This window comes from Episyrphus balteatus, chromosome 1, assembly GCF_945859705.1.
Source record: "Episyrphus balteatus chromosome 1, idEpiBalt1.1, whole genome shotgun sequence".
Lineage (NCBI taxonomy): Eukaryota > Metazoa > Arthropoda > Insecta > Diptera > Syrphidae > Episyrphus > Episyrphus balteatus.
The window spans coordinates 128488826-128513878 of NC_079134.1; the positions used below are offsets into that span (position 1 = coordinate 128488826).

Sequence of the window (25053 nt, forward strand, 5' to 3'; positions counted from 1 at the left end):
TAACAAAACTTCTTCTTTTTAAAAAACAATTTAAATATATTGTCTGTCATAAACACAAGTAAATATAATCATAAAGGTCAGCACTTTTAATTCTCAAAGTTATAACCACTCACGAATTAAAAAAAAAATTAATCCTTGAGTTATGACGATATTTTTTTTTTAAATTTGCCTTTTTTTATTTTCAATATTCCAATAAACTTTTATCATTACCAATGGGATTTCTTATTCATCTTGAAGTGGTAGTAGCAGATTCGATTACAATCTTGACCTTTTAGTTGATATGGTCGGGTCGTATTTTAAAAGAGTTCTCAAAGGTCGATAGCGAAGTGTCTTTTCTTATATTGAAGTAAAATATTTAAAAGAAAAGAAAAAAAAAAAAAAACTCAAATTCATAATGAATTGGTTTATTTTGACGTTATTTTTGAATTTGATTAATTGAACAAACAAAAATTTAGGGAAATTTTACTTTAAAACAGATTTACGTTGTTACTTCATTAGGGTCGGGGAGTGTTTTATTTAAAATTTTTTCACCTACCTTGAAAACAAAAATAAAATAATTATTTAGCTTTTTTTTTGTAAGTTTGCTTTTTATTTTCGTGTAAATCTAAAGAAAATACAGGACTGGGTTGCCTGCACGTACGCATACGAATGTTCGGGCTTACCATATTTGGCCAGGGTTTGGAGTACGTCTTTATGCTGTATTAATAAAAAAAAATTTGTTCAATATTGGCTCCTACGATTTGAGGTTAATAAATCTTGTGCTTGTTTGTAGATTCTGTTCAAATTCTTTTCGGAATTAATTTTTTTTTTATTTAAGAAAAGTATAATTTTCACAAAAACGGCATTTTTTTAACAGTAGCTATCTGCGAGAAAAGATACACAACAGTGTATCTACTGAAAATTTCAAAATCCACAAAAAATACTTTCTTTTTCAAAAAATTCAAACGGTAATCATTTGTGGACCTCGAGAAATGGATACAAACCAAAAATCATCGTTTGTTTAGGGGAAAGTCAAAAAACAAATTTTGTACTGAAAAATTCAAAGTCCCATACAATCCAAATAGTACAGGTAAAATAGGAATTTAAAAGAAAAAAAATTGTTACACTCATGAAACTTGGCAAAAAGTTTGCTTTTGGGATAAGAACCAAGTACAAAAAAAGTCTATAGAAAAAATTTTGGTGAAAGGGTGTTTTTTTCGAAGAGACAGTAAAATCTGCAATTGGTCCCAAAAAGCCAATGATTCATTTTATTTATGGTTTTGATGACAAATTAAACATTTATAAATAAGTTTTTACACGTTTTACGCGAATCATTGGCTTTTTGGGACCAATTGCAGATTTTACTGTCTCTTCGAAAAAAACACCCTTTCACCAAAATTTTTTTTATGAAAACTCTTTATTCTTGCTTTCTATCCCAAAATCAATGTTTTTACCAAATTTCATTACGGTGACGCATCATTTTTGTTTTCACTCAAAAAAAACACCCTGTTAACCATGATATTTTTATAGACACTTAAAATTCTTGTTTCTTATCTTAAAAGTAACATAATTGCTAAATTTCAATAGGGTACCACTAATATTACTCTAATATTACACACTTTTTCAAATATACCCATACTTTCTTTACTTCTAAAAAAAACACCCTTTCACATAAAAAAATTTATAGACTTACATTATTCGTAATTCCCATTGGAAAGAGAACATATATAATGAATTTCGTAAGGGTAACATTTATACCATTGATTTTATATACTTATCGCGGATTTTTCCCTATTTCCCAAAAAAACACCATTTAACCTAAAATATTTGTATATAGACTGTTCGGGTTTTTGGTTTCTGTTGTAAATGAAACATTTTTACCAAATTTCATTGGTGTAACAATTTTTTTCTAGTTTTTGTGGTATTAATTCCGAATTTCATCATTTCTTAAAAAAAAAACACCCTTTACTCAAAATAATTTGTTACACTTTATAGATTCTTAATTCTTATACCAACCAAAACATTTACACCAAGTTTTAAAAATTAATACAATTTAAGTCAGCTGTTATTATACCTTCCTCACACGCAACTTAACCCATCAAAAAAACACCCTTTCACCAAAAATAATTTTAAGAATGTGAATCCTTTGAAACCTTCATCCCGAATTTCATCAGTTTAGCACGTTTTTCCCATGGGTTTCGGTTATATTTTACCTGTTGAAGTAAAAAAACAAGCACCCTTGTTTTCAATCGGCTATAACTTCTCTTAGAGCGTATTGACTTTATTTTTATGTCATTAGATTCAGCATCAAAAAATACCTTTACAACATGTGTCATATGATGATATTCGACAAACAATTTTTTTCAGTATATTTTTGACCTTCACCCCTTCCCTCTTGTCCGCGAAAAATAAACCTTCCACCCAACTTTTTTTTATAGACTTTTTTTGTACTTGGATCTTATCCCAAAAGCAAACTTTTTGTCAAGTTTCATGAGTGTAACAATTTTTTTTTTTTATTTTTTAATTTTATGTACTATTTTTTTTTTTCAAAAATTCAAGTTTCTGTCGTTTGTACACTTCGAGTTCTTTACGTATACCAAAAAATTTTCAGTACAAATTTTGTTTTTTTTTTTTAATATCTCCTAAATGTAATTTGGACAAACAATGATTTTTGATTTTATTCATTTCTCGAGGTGGACAAACGAAGGCCGTTTGAATTTTTGAAAAAAAAAATAATTTTTTGGAATTTTTGAAAAAATGATATTTTGTATGAGAGTTACTATAAAAAATTGCTTTTTGAATTGCTCCTAAACGAAGGGTGGAAAAACAATGCTGTGTTGCTATGTATATAGAACTCGGGGTGAACAAACTATTGCGATTGGATTCATACGTCTATCTCAAAATTTGAGCGTTTTAGACCTTTTTTCATTTTTCTGACTTCATATCAAAAAAGAAAAAAAAAAAAAGAATTTGCTTTAAAATTTTTTTGAAGGGTGGACAAACGAAAATTTTGGGTGTACAAATATTAACAAAAGATGGACAAACGAATTAGACAAACTTGGTTCAAAAATTTTGAGGTCGCAGTTATGGCTTCACGGCAAATTCACCGTAAATCAGACCGTGTTGACAAAAAATGTCCTCTTACAAAGCTTAGTTATTTTTTTTTGTATTATTAAAGTAGTATCAAATTTTTGGTATCAATTTTCAAAGTTTAAACTTAAACGTTCACTGTGGTGTATGTGTAACTCTTTTTTTTTTTTAATTTGTTGCTAAAAAACAATTTTTTAATGAAATTGGCTAATCTTTACAGATCTTTACATTTTTTCAAAAAAAGAATTAAATTGAGAGATTTGAACAAAAAATAACAAACATAAAACTCTTTCAGTGGATTTATTTTAAGATTGAAGTACATTAACAGTCCAGTTTCTAATGTTTGAAAACAGTGAATTGCTGCCTTCGGGCCCTAAGATGCACTCGAAAACTCATAAACTAGAAATTTTGTTAAACTCCAACTATTTTTTGGTGTGATATTTAAAAAAAATGCATTGTTAATGCCCTTTAAATTGGAGTTGCAAGAATTTCACATCAAACACATCCACATATTTGATTATGAAAGTTTGATATCTGTTATTCATTCGTGTGTATTCATTTTAATTTCACATACTTCACTAATAAATTTGTCACTAACAGTGGCGTGAAAATTCTTCACTCTAATTGATTCTAACTAGAAAATTATTTCTCGGCATGTTACCAAAGACAAAACCATAATAACAATACCAAACACTTCGTAAGATTCCAACCAGCTGAGAATTAGATTTAGCTAGATAACAAAAAATAACTTTTTTGTTTATATTTTATGATTACTTTAAGAGTTATTCACGATGTTAATATCATACATTTTTAGATAAATTACTTCACAATTTAACATCCTTAAAGATTTCACAAATTTTGTGTAATTTCATTAATTTCAATAACAACGGGTGGGACTCTCTACCCTACTTTGCCCTACCTCTTCCACAATCTAACGCCTATTAATACTACTATTCTCAGGGTTGGTTTACAAAATTTAAAAACATGTCAACTCCTTAAGAAAAATATGGAAATAAGAAATATTAAAAAAGTTTTTAAAACAAAATTTCATGATACCACAAATAAATTTATTTATGTCACCGACAAAGTTAAGATATCCTATCACAGCAGCAGCAGCTACACCTTCCACTCATTTCCTTTTGGGAGGATTTCTTTTACTTTTATTAATGAATTTCGTTTAAGTTTTGTCACCGCATTTCAGTTTTATAACGCGGCATGTCTTCGTTTTCTTTGAAATAAGAAATATTAAAATTTTTTTTTCTTACAACACCAAGACCACCACCGACCGTAGAAAGTGAGAAATTTATTATTAACGGCTTCATAAAAAGCTTCCTTTTGATTCCTTCGCGTTTTATAATAAAAAAAATATTATTTTTTTATTGAATTTAATAATATGTAAATTTTTCAGTTCGAATCGAATCGATTTCAAGTAAAAAATTTTATTTTATTCAGAGCGCGAAAAATACAGGAAAGTATATGAATTACCCAGGAAAAGGAACCAATAAAATCCAGAGCAAAACCATCAATTTACAATTATGATTACTACACCGAAATGAAGTTCTTGCGCTGCTGCGTTGCGATGGTTTGCCATTGCCATTACCAATACCAACCGTTTTCAGGCGAACTTGGAAAATGCATGACCTGAGCAAGCAAGAAAGAGTTCCTCCTCTAGCAAGTATATTTTTCAATATTCACGAAATATCCTTAATGGGAACCTACTACACTACCAAATCGATCAGCAATGTTCGCAAATTTGTTTGTGAATTTTTTTTTTTCCTTCACTAATTCCCATATTGCTGCTACTGCTACCTCTACTATTTGGCCCATTCATCGTTATACAACACACGTAGGTAAAATAAAAAAAAAAAAAAAAACCGAAGGATATTGACGGTGAAGTGAAAAAAAATTCATTTAATGGATTTAATCAATCAATATATTAATTTGATGGCTTTTAAAAAAGAAAAGGGGTCGCATGTGTACGAGTGTGTTGGCTGTTGGGAATGTAATACAATGCAAAGTCGTTATAAGAATTCGCAAAGAGCCATTAAAAATGAAAGATGGGAAATCCTTAAACAAATCAACTGTGCATTATGAACGAAAGAACGATAGAATGATAAATTATGTGAAATCGATGATACCAAAACGTGAGCGTGTTTTAATTGTTTTTGAGTTTTTTTTGTTGTTTTTGTTGGTTATTTATTATGTCTGGGAAAAGTTAAAAAGTGATTTGTTACATTTATTAATGGGAATTACAATGGGAGACCTTTTTTGGGGACATAAATCTTGTAAATAGTGTGTCTTTTGTTAAGTCGCATAGTTTTGGGTTGAAATCGAAATTAATTGTTTAGATTTTAATTGCTGAATCGGTTCTTTAGGTTTTTTGTGTTTTCATAAATGACGTAGGATTTCAAGTATATGTAATTAATATAATTTAAAGAAGAACTCTTTTTCAACTCTCAATGAATATACACTATGAGTATATTTACAAAGCAACCAAGTAAGAATTCAGAGTAACAAAATTTTGTGTAGTGTTTGTAGATTTTTTTTCTTTTTGTATTTGTATGCTTTGAGAGTAAATATTTTCAAAAAGATTTTCATAATGATTTTTAGATGTGCTTTGATTCAAAGAGACTGTATATGAAGTTAGCAGCTGCACTTTGAAACATCAAACGAAGATGGAATTTTGCTCCTACACAAATTTATTCGTTTGAATTAAGTTACTTGTTGATTTAAGTATGATATGTTGAGGAATATTATTTGTGCAGTGATGTTTAGAATTTTGTGTCAGATAAATTAAAGGTTTTATAATGCGTAGATGAGAGAGCAAAATTTGTTTCACATAGTTCCTGTTCGAATAATTATAATAAATATTCACAATTTGGGTTTTTTGAATTTTAAAATACTTCAAAGTGTTATATGCTGCTATTTGCACTAAAATGGTTATAATAGGTGCAAAGGAACCTCTTGGTTGAGCAAGGACCTACGAGTAAAGACATACTTCAAATCTTCCTTAGTGGCTATAGCTTTTACCACTTTTTGTCAAAATAAACTAATAATGAGGTCTTACCAGTATGTCTTGAGCACTATCTGATTATCTTACTTTTAGAAAAAATTTAAGCCTTGCTTAATGTGTTTTTTTTTTCGAAAAATAGGGAGGGGATGAAGGTAAAAAAAACTGTGAAAAAATCATTGTCGAATATCATACGACTCATGTTTTTGAGTTAGGTTTTGATGCTGAATCTAATGACGCAAAGGTGTTTTTTTTCTACTTTTTTTTTTTTGAGGGCTTGAGTTATGTGTGAGAAAGATTTCATAACAGCTGACATACATTTTGTTAATATTTTAAACTTGGTGAAAAAATTCTATTTGTTATAAGAACTAAGAATCTCTAGAGTCTACGAAATTGTTTTTTAGGTGAAAGGGTGTTTTTTTGGGAAATAAGGAAAATCATGTGAAATGGTGTTTTTTAGGTGTAGAAAAAATTTGGGTACATAATCCAACTAAGTGGTATATTGAAATTTTGCAATTTATTACATAATGTTACTTTTGAAATTGGAAAAAATAATCTTAAATATCTATAAGAATATCAGGGTTAAAAGGGTTTTTTTTTAGTAAAAACAAAAAAAAATTGATAGGCCAATTTAATGAAATTTTGTAAAAATGTTGCATTTGGGATAGCAAGCAGGAATAAAGAGTTTTGGGTAAAAGAGTGTTTTTTATTGAGACAGTAAAATCTGTAATTGGTCCCAAAAAGCCAATATTTTATGACACTTTTTTTTGACCTTCACCCCCTCACTCTTTTCTGCGGAAAAGCACCCTTCCACCAAATTTTTTTAATACACTCTTTTGATCTTATTCCAAAAGCAAACTTCTTGTCAAATTTTATGATTGTAACATTTTTTAAAACTTTTTAATGCCTATTTTACGATTTTTTAATAATTATGTACATTAAAGTGGATAAAAAAAATCGATTTTGTAGGTACTCTGAAAAATCGATTGCTAGACACCTCTAGAATATACACACCAAATATGAGCTCTTTATATTAATAAGGTCCTCCGCTTCGCAATTTTTCCATTTTTACATCAAGCTTCTACTAAAAAAAAATAATTTTTTTACTAATTGACTTTTTAGGAAATTTCTTTACATATTCTTGTAGGAAATTGAACGCTCTATAAAAAAGGCTTTTCTACACTTTTTTCGTTTGTCTAACCCTTTTATAGATATTTGAGGTCTAAAAATCGAGAAAATCTTAAAAAATTGGTTTTTTGTTCTTAATTTTGTAACAAATTGAAAAATTATAATAATCAAACGCTCAAGACATATTCTTGTAGGAAACAGATTGCTCTACAAAAAAAAAATAGTTAATTTTTTTGTCAATCTAACCATTTGAAAGATATTTGACGTCAAAGTTAAATTACAAAAACATTTTTTAACTTTTCAAAATTTTCTAATTTAATGAAAATTCATTATTATCAAGTAAGCAAGGTGTATTCTTACAGAAACTTAAACGTTCTACAAAGAAGTTCTTGGCATCAAATATATTGCTTTATTCGTTTAGAAGATATTCGTATCCAAACCATTGCCCGCTGATTTCAATAGTTTTCTTATGACCCGTATGCATTGCGATTTTGATACGAATATCTTCTAAACAGTTAAAGCAATTAATTCAATTTAATTTTCAGTGAATTGGAAAATTTTTAAATGTTAACACTGTTTTTATATTTTTTTTTTTTAATTTGACCTCGAATATCTTTGGAATGGTTAGATAAATGAAAAAAGTTAATAAGACCTTTTTTGTGGACCCATCAGTTTCCTACAAGAATATGTCTTGCACGTTTGATTATTATTATTTTTCAATTTGTTACAAAATTAAGAACAAAAAACCAATTTTTTAAGATTTTCTCGATTTTTGGACCTCAAATATCTATAAAACGGTTAGCGAACGAAAAAAGTTTATAAGGCCTTTTTTGTAGAGCGTTCAATTTCCTACAAGAATATGTAAAGAAATTTCCTAAAAAGTCAATTAATAAAAAAATTATTTTTTTAGTAGAAGCTTGATGTAAAAATGGAAAAATTGCGAAGCGGAAGACCTTCCCATTAATATAAAGACCTCATATTTGGTGTGTATATTCTAGAGGTGTCTAGAAATCGATTTTTCGGAGTTTAAAAAAAAATGAATTTCGATTTTTTTTGGCCCACCCTAATGTACATATAATAATAAGAAAACAAAATTGTTTTTATAATCCAATAAAAACACCATTAAAATGATTTTGTCCAAAAACGAAGATTTCCATTTTATTTCTGGGAATAAAAAAAAATATGCAAAACCGTTTTTTTTTTTTTTTTAATAAATCAATCATTGTGTTGTTGTGTTGCAAGAAGCAAGTCCATATTTAAAATTTAGGATGCATGTTCGAAATATTACTATATTTTTTAATTTTATAAAAACTACAAGAAAAACTTATTTGATGTGTGTCTTTAGCATACATTTATATCATTTGACTTATAGCCCAAACAAAATCTAAAATTTATTGAAAATATGTGTAAAGATCGTTTAAACTAAATATACCTAATTCATTCTCTTAGAAAAGATTCTTTCTTCTCCGGTTAATTCAATAGCCAATTTATTATTATTTTCTCACTAAGATTCTGAGTACCTTTTCATGAGAAATAAAAAGATTTGAAATAAATTTCTCACCATTCTTTTATACTGTAACAGTTGATGTTGTTGTTTAAATATAAATCGATTTAAAAGGTAAAAAATTGCTTACATTTTTTGTTTGTACAATTAATCAAATTCAAAAATAATGTGAAAACAAACAAATTTAGTATGAGTTTGAGTTTTTTTTCATTTCTCCTTGAATAATTTTTCTTTCAATATAAAAAGGACACGTCGCTATAGACCTTTATGAACTCTTCGGCCATAGCAACTAAAAGGTCAAAAGATTGTAATCGAATCTGCTACTACAACCTCAAGATGAAAAAAACTCGCTAGAAATGAAAAAAGTTTATTTGAATATTTAAAATAAAAAAGACAAATTCTTAATTCAAGGATTATTTTTTTAATTCGTGCGTGGGTAGTATTTTGAGAATTAAAAGTGTTTACGATCATTAGCTTGTTATTATGGCAGTCAGTATATTTATTGATTTTGTAAAAGAAAAAGTTTTGTTGTCTTTAAAAGGGATGAATCGTCTTATCATTGTTATGGTCAATGGATATTTTTTTAAAGAGATAAGACTAAGAGGCACGGGAGTAAGTGAGAAACATTGAGATCTGGTTTGTGTAAAAAAAAAAAAAAAAATGTCCTGGTTTTGAACAAACCAAAATTAGTTGCTTAGAATAAATTTAATTAAATTTGGAAAGCAATTTCAAAAAAAAAAAAAAAAAATGATGTAAAAACAAAATTTGTTTTCAAGATTACAAGAACATACTTTTGAACAGTTTCGATATCCAAACGAAGCTTCACATTTAATTTCTGGTATACAATTACAAATTGTTGGAGCTGTTTTTTAAACGGTTTTTATAAATAATTTTTTTTTTTTTTAATATTTAGGTATGAAATAAATTTGGAATGCCATTAAAAAAATTACTATGCGACAAATACATAAAACAAAATGTCAAAAATATTTATCAACCAGTTTTCAAAAAAATTGAAACACATTTGTATTTTTTTTAAATAAAAAAAACCCGATTTTTTTCAAAGTTAAACAAAAAAGTTCCACATACGCCACAGTGACCGTTCAATTACAAACTTTGAATATTGATACATAATTTGTAACTGCTGTACAAAACATTGAGACTAATTTTGTTTTCTGTTATTTTCATGACCAAATCATGACGAAATCTTAACTTTCGTTAAAATTGACAAGAATAGAGGATAATGCGGCAAACTAATAACTTGATAAAAAGAAATTTTTTTTCAACTATAGACTAGTTTCAGAAAAATAAAAATTTTTTGGACACCAAGTGTCGTTATACTTTTCGTATAGATTTGAGCCCAGAAAACTCAAAAATCTTATCTAAAAAATATTTATGGATAGGTTTTCGAGATATGATTTTTCAATGTTTTTTGTCGTTGTTTTTTCCAGCCTACTTAGTATTCGGGCTATATCTTGAGTAATAAAGAAAAAAAAAGACCAAAAACAGTAGATTTTGAAAGTCCATATTCTATCCAATTTTAGACGCATTCAATTCTTGTGACCATTATGTTGAAAGATAAAGTATCTTCTTTTCTGCTTTACATGTTCTATATCTATAAATGCTCAAATGATAAAAATAGATAGTAAAAACATCAAAAATTTCGTTTTTTCTCTTTTATGAATAGTTTTTCTTAAGTTTTTACAATATTTCAATTTTAATTTTTTTTTTAAAGGATACACATCGATAGGAAATTTAATTATCTACAAAAAATTACAAAACACAAATTTTCAAATTCGGCTTGCTTTTCAAGTTATAGACAAAAACTCAAAAAGTAACAGAAAAAGTCGAAAATACTTATCGATACAAAAATGGTCATATCTTTATAATTTATCCATAGATTTTAAAGAAAAGTATCTTTTTATCTTTGCCAGAAAGTGTACTATACATACAAAATTTAAATTGCAGAAATTTACTCAGCTTTTATTCACCATCTTTTCTGTTCAGATTAGTCGTTTATTACTCAAGATATAACCCAAATACTAAGTAGGCTGGACAAAAACAATGACAAAAAACTTTCCATCGTAATTTTTTTTAAAGCAATTTCCGAGTCCCTGAGGTCATAGTACGTAAGAAATAAAATGCACGACTGGGGTCGAACGTACTTGCTCTTGTAGTTCAAAGTATCTATATCTTAAATTACTATTGGAAATTAAAGATTTTCGTTAAATTTTGAACAAAAAAAAAAAAAAGTAAAAAAAAATTCCATTTAAAATTTTTTTTTTTAAAAAGTTTTTTATTTTTTTTTTTTACATTTAACACTTCAAAATGACAAGAAATATCTGATTGCAAATTTTGAATAAAATTGGATTAGTCCTTTATGAAATATACAATAGTAACTAAAAAATATATCAATTTGGCATAAAACGGCAATGCCATATTTCCGTTCTCCGAATTTTTTTTTTGAAAAACTAAAAACGCGATTTTGTTAAAATCACTAAGACTATAACGAACACCAAATTTAATCGAAATCGTCAAAGCCGTTTTCGAGAAAATTGGAATAACTCATTAACGATAGACGGGAAGAGCCGACAAAGAAAATTACATATTCCCACTATTCGTTTTTTTTTCAGAAAAACTAAAAACGCAGTTATATTAGATATACGTACAGCATTACTTGTATCAAATTTAATCAAAATATTTAGAGCCGTTTTCGAGAAAATTGCAATACCTCCAAAAGTTTGTATGGGAGGTATACCTCAAGTAGCACAAAAGTCTAAAATACACCAAAATATTTGGTGTATTTTTTGCACTTTCGTGATATACATTTTTAATATAAAAAATACACCATTTGCTCGTATATAATTAATTCCGGTGGTTAAAAAAATATACCGATTTTTGGTGTATAAATGGCGCTAGTGGTATATTAAATGATCTGGTTTTTGGTGAAAATTAAAAATTTGAAATTAAAAAATACACAATAAATCTATGGATAAAATACACCATTTAAATTATTCTGATTTAAAATTTGAGCCAAAGTTTATTTTTTACCTCAAACAGTTTGATAAATTTTAATTCACACCATTTCTTATGAAATAAATGAAAATTAATTTTTATTCACTTTCATAATATTGCCATAAGAAACTAATGGTTAGATAGGAATATGAAAAACGAAACACATTTTGTCTACTAATTTTAGATACTTCCCCCTCTAAAAATCGAGCGCCTCAAAAATGTCAGTGAATTAATTATTTTTTTTTGATTTTAAAAATCAGTTTTTCAAAAATTATAATTTTTTTGTTGTTTTTACATTTTTTTAGTAGAATTCATTTATAATATAATATACCGAATCGAAAAAAACCAAGAATGCGGGATAATTAGGTCGATAAATATACTATTATAGTAAAATAATTAATCCCTGTCTTCTTTTTTTAAATGGCGGCCATTGAAAAATATGTCGTCTCCCACTTTTGCATTCTGGTGAATTTTATGTCCACAGGGTGTACTTCCTACACCAAAGAGAGTGTACAAAATATACCGTTTTGGTTCATTTCAGAATCGAATAATTTTATGCACCATTAATGGTATATTATAAAAACAACTGAATATGGGTGTATTTTTTGCACTGAATCTTAAAAAAATGTTTAAATTTTTTACAGAAGAGACAGTGGTATAATTTTGATACCTATAATTTTGAGAAATACACCATATTTTTTCAATTTCCTCAATTTAACACCAAAATTAATGAATTTACACCAATTTATACACCAGTGTGCTACTTGAGACGTTCTAGGCGAGATATTAAAAAACAAAAAAAAAACAACCTTGGAAATTACGAAAAAACTATCTGTACCAAATTTCATGAAAATCTGTCGAGCCGTTTGGGCTGCAGCTACTTGTACAGATGGACGCACGGACGGACGCAAAGACACACCGACGGACGTCATGACGAAACCCACTTTTTTGGACTTCTCGACTATAGTAATGTTAGTTTTGATTAAAACCTCGAAATTTTTTTTGACACGAAACCAATACTTGCCCTATAGAGCAAGTAAAAAATAGTAGGATTGAGGGTCCATTTTGGCTGTAAACCAGTGTAATTAAGTATGTATGTCACTTTACAACAGATTATGTATATCTTTCCACTCTATCGAATAAGTGAAAAAAAGCTTAAATATTACGTATGCATTTCTTGGCACTTCATAGGTTAAGCAGACCAATCCTTAAAAGGCAAGTTACCATTATTTTTCCTTAAAAAACGATCCAAATATTCAAAAGCATAATGATGCTTAAATTAATTTTGATATAAATGAAGAGCTATACAATGAATAAATAATATTGGTTTTACTAAAAAATGGAAACATAATATAATCCTTTTCGCAGTTTCAGGACTTTTTTTTATTACCATAATTTAAATGAGTGAAATATTTTCCTTTAGCACAAAAACCTACCTATTACATGAATTTCAACCACACTGTCATTAAATATTAAACAACCACATACAAAATTAATGATTTTGCTAAAATAGTAAATGCGAGTTAAAAATTCACCGGATTTTTATGGTTAATTAAAAATTCATACTCACCCAGAATCAATTTGCTCAAAATCTCTTTAATTTTTAATAAATTTAAGTGCTTTAAAAGTGCTTCAAACTGGCATAATATTGAATATATATGTACATGCATTCAGCAGCAACAACTTATTCATAAAATTAAACACATCGCCAACAAAGTCATCCATCAAAACCACTTTTGAAATTTCTGCACAATAAATTGAATTCGTAAAAATAAAAAAAATAACAATATTTATTTTGAGTGAAAAATCAACAAACACTTATGTTGTATGAAATTATAACAAAAACAAACAAATACATTATATTCATATGTAGGCAAGTTTGTATGTATTGTATAAAGGTTCAAGGATGCGATATCTTGTTTTTATTGTTTAATTGAGCCGCATGTGATAACGATAATCTCATTATATTGAGTATCTCATTATGATTCCAGATTAATTTATTTATATCGTGCACATCTGGAGTCGCTTGTAGCATCCAATATTGGTTCATGCCAAGCAATTAATCATGAAATTGGATAAAAAAAAATAATACAAAACCTTATGAGGTGAAATAATAATAATTTAAGAAATAATTAATTAATTGCACAACAAGGTCATTTATCTGTGAGGTATTAAAGTTTCAGGTTATAAGGATATTAACAAAAAAAAAAAAAAATGTGAGGATTTACTCATCAAAAACATTGTTATTATTAATTATTGCAAAAAAGAAGGTAGCTCAAACAAACTACCCTCGGTTTTTTTCTTTAAATATATTGCATCTAAGTTCACTTTAAATAACTTGTAAACGCGCAGCCAAAAGAACTATTTAAATAACGTGCTTTGGCACACTTCCCAAATTTGTTCCTTTTTTTTTGTTGTTGTTGAAAAATAACATCCATGCAATTGAAAAGAAGCCCATTTATCCTTGCTTTTATCATTCCCTTCTGCTCTATTAAATATTTTGAAAATTTCTTAAAATGTCTCAACGCTTTATCAAGATTGGTCATGAAAATGCATTCAGCATTCCACCCTTTATTCCTTCCTATACTTATTCTTACTACAGCTCCATCCCAGAGATGTTTGTTTAACATTTGCCACATTGAATAGAAAATGCAATTGTTCCTAAACACAAGTTACGGCTAATCAATCACCAAGAAAATGTCCTTCTTTCAAGAAACAAACAGTGCTGTGAAAAAAATAATTAAACCATCATAATACTTTCTTTTAGTTTTGGGAAATTGATCGAAATAAAATCAAATTGTGATGACTAAAGTTGTGTTGATTAAGTTACGTTTGCAGAAATAATACCACAAAATTTGTTTTGCTAAAACTTTTAAAAAGCAAAATTTGATTTAGGGCCAATTTTTCAACAGTCAGTTAAACAGTCAGTTAGTACTTATTCTCCTGATAGAGAAAAAATCATTTTTTCAACAGGCAGATATAGCTTATTCCTATGAATAAAACTATCTGCTTCTTTCAGAGACGAATAAAAATTATTCTAAGGAATAATATCAATAAAAATACTGTGTCAATTGTCAAAGCTGCTTTGAAATAATTTTGACAAAGAATACAGAGGAACACAAGAAAACAAAAACAATTATAAATAAAAAAGACGTTTAGTTTTGAATATTATTGAATTTGACAATTTTTTTTTTTTGTTATTCTGTAGAATAAATTATTTTTGATTGAAAAATTCAATGTTGTTATCCGATTGTTTATGAGCCTAATAAATTCATTCGTCGAACAGTTAACTGACTGTTTATTAGAAGATGGAAAAATCGGCTCTTAAAAAAATAACACAGAAATAATTTAAATTGGCGCTTTTATTTGAACTATAAAGAAAGTAATACAACTATACAAAATAAAATATAAATAATACAGTTCAGCAATACAAAATTAAAAATATAATTTAAATACTGATGGTCACTTTTCAAAGGAGACCCGGAAAACCAAATAGCTGATTTAATTTACTAAAACAAAGAAACTTGATAAAGTAAAAGATGGAAGATTTTTGAAATCCTCAAATTTTATCACTCTTAACCTTGTAGCATTACACAGCAGTAGTTTTCTTTAATTGAAAGAATTGAAGTTTTATAAGAAATGTATAAAAAGTTGATTTTAAAATGTCGAAAACATCTTTATAATGGTTTTAATCTCCAAATTAAGTATGCCATTTGATTTCTTTTTTTTTTAATATTTTTTTGTATATTTTGAGAATTTTTCAAAAATATATTTGGTAATTGGTATGCCATATTGAAGAAATCATTTTTTCACATATTCAAACAAAATTTCAAGTAAATTCTTAAGACCGTTTTGAAAAAAATTGATTTTTCAAAGAAAATTTAAATATTTTTTAAAATTCAAAACTGAAAATGTTTCTTAACTTTTAAACTAAAGCCACTAAGAGCCGTTTGCTGAATCTAAATTCAAGCATTTAAGTTCAACATAAATACTATGTGACAGTTAACGCAGAGGAAAAAGTAGGGTATAAAAGTTTATGTTCAACATAAATAATTTAAGTTTCAATTCAGAAAATGGCCCTAAAATGTTTTCGCACAACAATTCAAGAAAACGTTTCTATGGCCCAACAAATATTTTTTATGTATCAAAATTAGTACCTTATAGAGTATTGGTATTTTTTAATCAAAATCGTTACAGCCGTTTTTGAAAAGACCAATGTTTTCCATTTTCGTCATATCGCACGTTGAGAAAGAGAGTGGAACTAAACAATTTTTTTTTTGAGATTCGGGCGACATTAGGTCAAGTATACCGTTATTTATGATTCTAAAAAAAAATTTCAATTTCACCTCTAGGGAATCTTATAAAAGCGATACCTATAGTTAGTCAAAAGTCAATGATTGGTCTTTGTAATTTGTCGGTCTACAGAGTGGGCTGAGTGCTGCAGAATAAAACAATCTTACATGTATAAATGTTGGAAGCAGGCGAAACGCGAAATGAGACGTTCAGATTAGTAAATAGAGGTCAAGTCCATCCAAGTCCATTTGAAATTTCGTGCATTATTCTGAACTTTGAGAAGCCTTTTCCTAGGAACTAAAGGAACTTTTGAAATAAATGTTTACAGATCGATAACTCTATATCTCCAAAATTTCTTTCTTTCGTTTTAATTAATATAAAACAAAACTTTTAATTTGTAAGGGCTTAAAACATCCAAACCTATACAGAAGTGGACTTGACCTTTTATAATTCTGAACGGCTCAAATGTTCAAGTCACCCACAATGGCCACAATGCATTTAAGTGGATGGAAATGACTCAACCAGTAGTTGAATTCACTTATTAGTCTGATTTTGAAATCACTTTTGAAAACAGAGAATTTGAGTCAGCTTTCTTTGAAATTTCGTTAAAAATAAAATCAAAAATTGAACCTTCAGTCTGCAAACTTTTAAAAATTTAAAAAAATTGTGTTCTTCAAAAATTGACAATTCACTATTGAATATTTTTGGGAATAATCGAAGATTTTAACCCTCTACTGCATGAATTATGAACGAAATGAAATAAAAATTTTTTTAACAACTTTTTAGATTTCTTAGGCCCATTTGCTGAAACGAGTCTTAAATATTTATGTGAAACATAAACCCTTAAGTTCTACATTACGGTTTGCACGAACTTCAAACTGTGTCATAAATTCCTCTAAGTTTAACATAACTTAGGGGGAAGAAATAGTAGAACTTAAGCTGTTATGTTCTACCTAGGCACTTTTATTTTATGAAAAAAGCAAGAATGTCGCTCAAAAATTGATGTCGGTAGTACAAAGGACATGAATTATTATCAATTTAATAAAAATAAACTTACATTCATTAACTTAAACCATCCACAGATGGTACAATTTACACCACAGTTTTTTGTATGAGGCACTATTTAACTGTCATATTTCATTGACTAATTTTGACACACCAGCACATTTACACACACACACGAATAATTTTTGTTTAACCAATTAACACTTATTTTTGGCTCAAATATACTTATTTACACCTTTATTCCGCAAGATAAAGACACAAACTTGAAAATTTAACTTTAATAATTTAAATTGCTCAAAATCTATTTAAATTATTTGACGTTTCTATTGATTTGACTTTTAAATTTTAAGTTCTCAGCGATTTATATCATGAAAGTAAATCATTGCTAGGTTAAACATAAATATTTTTTAGCAACTTAGAATAAACTAAGTAAAACACAAGAGTTATGTTCGACCTAGCTAAGATGAGAATTTATGACTAGTATGAGCAAATGGGCCTTAGGCCCGTTTGCTCATACTAGTCATAAATTCTCATCTTAGCTAGGTCGAACATAACTCTTGTGTTTTACTTAGTTTATTCTAAGTTGCTAAAAAATATTTATGTTTAACCTAGCAATGATTTACTTTCATGATATAAATCGCTGAGAACTTCAAATTCAAAAGTCAAATCAATAGAAACGTCAAATAATTTAAATAGATTTTGAGCAATTTAGCAATTAATATACAACAATATCGTTAAATTTTTAAGTTTGTGTCTTTATCTTGCGAAATAAAAGTGTAAAAAAGTATATTTGAGCCAAAAATAAGTGTTAATTGGTTAAACAAAAATTATTCGTGTGTGTGTGTAAATGTGCTGGTGTGTCAAAATTAGTCAATGAAATATGACAGCAAAATAGTGCCTCATACAAAAAACTGTGGTGTAAATTGTACCATCTGTGGATGGTTTAAGTTAATGAATGTAAGTTTATTTTTATTAAATTAATAATAATTCATGTCCTTTGTACTACCGACATCAATTTTTGAGCGACATTCTTGCTTTTTTCATAAAATAAAAGTGCCTAGGTAGAACATAACAGCTTAAGTTCTACTATTTCTTCCCCCTAAGTTATGTTAAACTTAGAGGAATTTATGACACAGTTTGAAGTTCGTGCAAACCGTAATGTAGAACTTAAGGGTTTATGTTTCACATAAATATTTAAGACTCGTTTCAGCAAATGGGCCTTAGGGGTTGAAAAAAGGTATAACATAAATTTTTTATTTTTTTGCATTATATTTAAATTTTTAGAAACATAAACCATATATGGGTTAGTATGCAGCAAGTCGATTTCCAGCAAACAATTAATAACCCATTTATGGTTTAGTATGCATTCAAGGTATGTTTTGTAAAGTATGTTTTTATTACATTGGACTTTCCTTATTCATGGAATTTATTCAAACTCTTTCTTTTATCATTGTTGCAGAAGAACACCTTCCATTTTCTACACGCACACAAAACGTTTTCAGTCCGCAAATTTGAGATATTGGTGTTTTTGTTTGCCATTCAGGGATATGGTCCATGTTTTCAGTTAGCATTGAATTCAACGGCTTTTGCCCTTGATTGTTGTGAGTGAATTGAAATTTCGGGATTAGATGGGGCTGGACTTCCGTGACTTGTATATAACTCCCTCAGCTTTGTTTTGTTCCATCTCTGCTTTGATCACCTGCCAAAGCTGAAGGGCATCCCCTTTTTCGTGACATTGTAGGTGTTACAGATTTGCAAAAATGCTCGGAGATGGCTTGTTTGATGTTAAAAAGGGTCAGAATCTGAAGCTAGATCGTCATCACTTCGAAAGCCATCACCAGTTTTAGCATTATCACACTTATTTTTTCCATAGAAAGTCTTCGAATTCATTTTACAAAAAAAAAAAAAATTCCCACAAAAATCAGTAATGTAAGTCGCCAACGCATGATAACCCATATATGGTGTTTTGGAAAAAACGCAAAAAAAAAGACAAAAATTGTTAAAAAAAAACAAAAAACAAACTTCTTAAACATATAAAAGTATAATAAATTCATACGAAATTTATTTTTAATTGGATGCAACTTACTTATTTCTTATAAAAAAACACTTGAAAAGTTCGCACTTTTATTCACTGATTTACACTTTAGACATGCTCTTGAAACAATGAGTTTATTTCAGAATCACGACTCTCTTACTGATAATGAAACCGGTTAATTATAAAAAAATAGACATAGTTTTATTAAAGTTTTTTCTTTTTTACATTTGGTGCAATATAACGGGAATAAATCGATATGAAGTCAATAAACCATATATGGGTTAGTATGCGGTAGAGGGTTAAAATATTGTTTTTTTTTGTGTTTGCAAAAATCAAATCGAACCTTACTCTTGTGAGTTCTCGAAAAAGTTCTCTTGGAACAATGTTTTAAACTCTCTGTTTACCATCTAGAACTCTATTTTTCAACTTTTTCAAAACAATTGAAAAAGTGCAAATATTTACATATTTTTCAATTGCTTAAAACTTTTTCAATTTTTCACCACTCTTTTTAAAACGTATGAAATCGAAAAAACGTGCTCAGAAATCTTTTTTTTTTTCTTGCAGCTTGAAGTTAGGTGTTTCCTTTTTTCGAACTATGCACTTTAATTTGGTTGAAGTATTTTTCGAGAATTTACATTGGAAAAATTTCTCAAAACTTTTTATTAGTCTTTAATTTAAGAAAAACAACAAAAGAAATTGAATCGGTGATTCTGTTGGTATTGTTAATGAGCACCAATTTATCAGTTCTAACATTCATCTCCGATATGTTTAAAGGATTTCTTTTTTTAAGCCAATGCCACACAACACTGTAGTAAATGTTTCTCTTTTGCTACACCAGAATGCAATTTCAAGAATATTTTGTCCTTAGAGTACCTTATACTACCTTTTACCTAGTAATAAATACTTTGCAATGCAACATCTCATTTTATATTATAAAAGGAATTCTCTCTTACATATATCTTCGTTTACCATGAAGAATGAAAAATAAAAAAAAATACACCCACTTTAAAGGACAATAATAAATTGTAAGATCTATATGGAAAGCCAAATAGGAAATACCTTGGTGCAACCATCAGTATTCTATATTTTACAAAAAAAACATCTATCTATATATCCATATATCAAAGCCAGAACAGGACAAAAACCGGAAAGGTGGACATTGTATATAGGTATTCCCCGTCCATCATCTAAAATTTATTGCTGCATTTCCGTTTATTTCCCACGTGAAATATAAGAAGAAGAAGAAGAAGAGATGATATTATCCCACATCCGTATCAACATCAACAAATGAAGAAGAAGAAGAAGATATTCTTTATTAATTACAATAAAACGAGGTAGGTTTGTATAGGTGAATGAAAATGTAGGAGGATAAGAAAAACAGCAAAGTCTTGAGGCTTTACGTAGGTATTATAGCAAGGACTCATCTGATTCTCCCTCATGATTTATTAATATTTAATTATATTAAATCACCATTCAACAGCCAATCTCTCATCCTCATTGTTCCGTATATCCGTATCATAGGAAGATATAAAATTCAGATCCTGAAGGCCCGTACAAAAAAAGACAAAAAGTAAATAAACATTCAAAGCACTTCTGCAGGTCTTAAAAAAAAAGCAAGTCTTGAAAAAAAAAAAAAAAATAAAACTCATTCAATGAGGCAAAAAGTGAACAAAAAACTACAAAAACAATGTTTCTAGCTTTAAATCAAATTTGGCTTTCGTCCAAGCGAAAAAACGACCTAAACCAACCCCAGCAGTCTTTTCAACCTCAACCCCATCAACCAGAAGCCCATCAACAAACAGCTACAGCAACAACAACAACCACAGCAACAGCAGCAACATCATCAGCATCAACAACAACGGAATTTGAAAGATCTACTGCGATGGCAGCAGCAGCAGCAGCATCAGCAATGGCGACAGACAACCAATTGCGAATGGGGTCGACTATGTCCTTCCCATCAACAACAACTTCCGGTCGGAGTAATGCGCTCAATGCGGCGGCCACCACTGCTGATTTCCACCATGGACTAAAAACTACTACGAAAAGTGAAAACAAATACCACCATCATGTCCGCGAGGGTGATGATGGTGGTGGTGATGATGTTGGTGGTGGAAGAATTGGTCATGGAAACGATGATGACACAATGAAACTAGAATCCAGAATTCAACTATTGAACATGGATGCTTTGAATGTTGGTCGCGTCTCGTGCCAATGCAATAGCAAATGTGTAAATAAGGACCCTGATAAAATAGCCCCTGGAAATCGAAATCAAAATCAAAATCGAAATCGAAATAGTGACAATGTTGGTGGTATTGGTGCTATTGGTAGTAGTGATGTTATTGGCTCGCATATATTCCTCGGCGCTATTTTACTATGTGTAACATCGATGGCGGTGATTTTATATTCGCACGTGAATAGTAGTGAAACAGACGTGTTATGGTTTAGAGAGAATTTTCGCAATGAACTGTTAGAAAATAAGCAGGTGCTGCGATCGATTGTGATGCAGATAATTAGGGATAATCAAGTCCTTCTGAGTGACAGCAGCAGCAGCAGCAGTAATTATTACTCATCTCCACCCACATTGACTAGGAAATATCAAAGGTGAGTACTGAAAATATCTATATATTTAAAACCTACTTAACTATAGATGAGTGGTTTTTAACATATTCTATATGATGAGAGCATGCACTTAAAATATGATGGCTTTAAAAATATGAACTTTATATTTATTGGTGTATTATATTTTTGTGAATACATATTATAAAATTGAAAAGCACTTCAGGGTGCTTTTGATATAAATTATGCATGATGCATTGCATACTTGAAAGTGAGATGGTTTTTGAGAGTATACCTGGCACTCAAAAATAATGTAGGAACGTGTACTGTAGACATATCATATTGATGTTTGTAGTAGTAGTTTGTTTGAGGATTTTTTTTTTTTTTTCGAAGCACTTGAATACATTGTGAAGTACTTAGCATGCATGCATTTTATGTTTGTTTTCAATGGACATTCACATAATATGGCTTCTTTTTTATTTTAAATGTCAATTTTTGAATAAAACGCACAAAAGATTGATTTCCTTTCCATTTAGTGTATATGCATGTTGAATGCAATTTTTAAGGTTTTTTTTTTTTGTTACTGGTACCTGATTTCTGCTCAATCATTTTATTGATTGCATTTATTTGTCTTCACAGAATTTTCTTTGTACGTACAAAGTAATCAAAGTTATATTAAAGGGAAGCTCACAAAATATTTTTCTTGGAAAAATTTGTCTTTGTTTAAATTTTAAAAAAATATTGTAAATTATATTTTCCTTGGAACAACATAATTTTAAAGAAAGTTATTAAGTTTAATGAAAGTTTAATTTCTTTTAAAGAGAATTTTGTTTACTTTTTTGTTTTAGGTACCTACTTTTTTAAATCCATTAAAAACGCATTTTATATTTTTATATAATCTATTTATATATTATTTCGAGAACCTTTTTGCCAAACATTTTAGGGATTTTATTATGAAAATAAAATCAACTTTTTTGATTAAAAAAAAAACGAAAAACAAAAAAATATAGCACTGAGAAATGAGTTTTTTTCAAAGAAGATTCAATGCATTGAAAAAAGATGAGAATTTTTTTCTTTAATTATTTAGGTAGGTATTATTATTTTGAAAATGGATGAGAAAAGTTTTGTGATTAATGAAAAATCTATCCTATTGAAAATTTATTTCTTAGGAAGGAAGCAGGGCATTATTCATTTAAAAGCTCTTGGGAATGTAATTTAAGTCGCCATAAGTTCATTAAAACAACCAATTTGAATTTAAATGCACAATAATTTTGTCATAATCGAAAGAACGAAGGTACAAATTTTGTAATTTTAATGTTTGGCAATAAATTATTATCAAAAGATTTGAGCATGAGTTATGTTGTATGGTAAAGATTAATTTTTTTACTAACAAATTAACAAAAAACAAAAAATATTTCTAGAATTTTAGAATTTTAGAATTTTTTTCTTGTTCAAAGTCCTTATTTTCGTACTGTCAAATTAGGTTTTGATATCATAAAAATTATAAAAGAATATTCTTTAACTTTTACAAATGAATATTTTGTTAAGTACTTTTTGAGAGGTGAAAAATACTAGTATTATGAATTCAAAAATAGAATAAAAAACTGAGAAGAATTATTTTATCAAAACATTTTTTATCTTGTACGCGCTATTTTGATTTAGGTATATTAATTAACAGCTCGAAGTATTAATAAAACACAACGTCGCACAGTGCGTCGAGTGTATGGGGGATAAATGATTTGTGTACCTTTGAATAAGAATACCTTCAGAAACACATATTCATTGTATATTTCACCAAATAAATGATAAATTTCACAAAAAAATAATAAATATTTGTGTGGATTAGAATAAAAACCCATTTTATCCACTTTCAGAGATTTCGAGTAAATCGAGAAAAACAAAATTAGAAAATCAAAAAATGTATGGATTTTGCTATTTTCTTCATATTTTGTGGTCTGATATCTTAGCCATAAAATACAATTTGGGATTCAAATTTGGCCCACGTACATATGCATTTGAAAAATAAGAACAAAACCTCATACCTAAGTCATTTTTTTTTGAAAAGTGGATATAATGGGTTTTGATTCTGATCCACACATTTAATTTATTATCGAATTAGAGACAACTCTGTAGTTGAAATCCCTAAAAAAAAGTATTTGACATCAAGCGACGATAGTTATCTTGAAGATCTATTCCTGATCAAAAGAAAATTTGACTAATTTTACACAAACGGACGAGTTTCATATCCACAAAAATATAAGTTTTTCTGTACATGACAATTAACGATTTCATAAAGCGTTGTAAATACAGTCGTATTGTCAAAAAAACGACAAAAGTGCTATTAAATTCCTCGATATTTTGGAACAAAATATTTGGAACATCCACAGTTTTTTGTTTTACTTGAAACAAACACGTAAAGCACCTTAATCTTTGAAAATTTTGCAATTTAAGCCTATTTTTCGAAAAAATCCTTGTTTTTAAGTGCTAAAAATGAGTAGGTATACAAAAATGTAAATATATTGAAGATGAGCAAGTATGAGCAAAAAAGGTGACCATGTGTTTAAAGTAGAAATATAAGGGAATCTAGTGGCATACAAGATTCTGCTACAGCTTGCTACAGTCTAATATAAATTTAGTTTTTGAGTCACAAAAAACAGCCTTTTTTAGGTTAATTTTTTAAAATACTAATTTCACTTTACAAAAACAAACTGAAATACGCATCTGATCAGCAGATATTCATTTTGATAATTAGGGGGAAGTGGTCACCCTTCGTACAGTTTTTACTTATTTATTTTTAGTTATTTATTTACTCACTCCAGCTTCGAGAAATTGGACTTTATTTGTACTATGTATATTATTACACTTTACAAAAAAATTTGACACTTCTAAGTCAAAGGCTTAAATAGTTATAGCCATTTTACTGGGATTAGATTTTTGTACGAATCCTCCCCACCCGTGGGGTACATTCGTACAGGATATTTAAAACGTTAATTTGACTAACTTTTGATTTGTCAAATGCCAAATTTGAGTTTTAAAACATTTAATTACTTATTATTTTATTAATTAATTGAACTTGACTCAGAAAAAAACAAAAACAAATAAAAAACTTAATTTTTCGCGATTCGACGATTCTGAAACAAATCATTATTTACATATATAAAAATACCAACCTTAATTTACTATAGAATGCGAAAAACTTATTATAGAGGTTTAAATTTCATTTCAATAAAACTGTAACTCCGTGTTTAGATTGTTATCTGCTCAAGAAAATTTACTGGCGGGCATACGTATGCGTACGAATGTGCCCCATGTTTGACTGTACGAATGCTCCCCAAGCTGTACATAATGCAGAAAAATCGATTTTTGAAAAAATGTACTGAGATTTTGCAATATTTATAATTAAAACACAAATTTAACACTTTAAACAACAATTCTTCATTA

The 25053-nt window shown here is 28.5% G+C and overlaps 1 protein-coding gene across 2 annotated transcripts in view; it reads left to right on the plus strand.

The window, feature by feature from the left end:
* The window catches only part of LOC129907245 (uncharacterized), a 236637-nt gene that overhangs the window by 12264 nt on the left and 199320 nt on the right, over nt 1-25053 (plus strand). For both annotated transcript variants that reach the window (XR_008770988.1, XM_055983358.1), the window contains exon 2: nt 20578-21657. Coding sequence is in view for 1 of the 2 variants with exons in the window: in XM_055983358.1 (XP_055839333.1) it covers nt 20744-21657 (914 nt within the window). In the remaining variant the exon portion in view is untranslated. The remainder of the gene's footprint in view (nt 1-20577; nt 21658-25053) is intronic.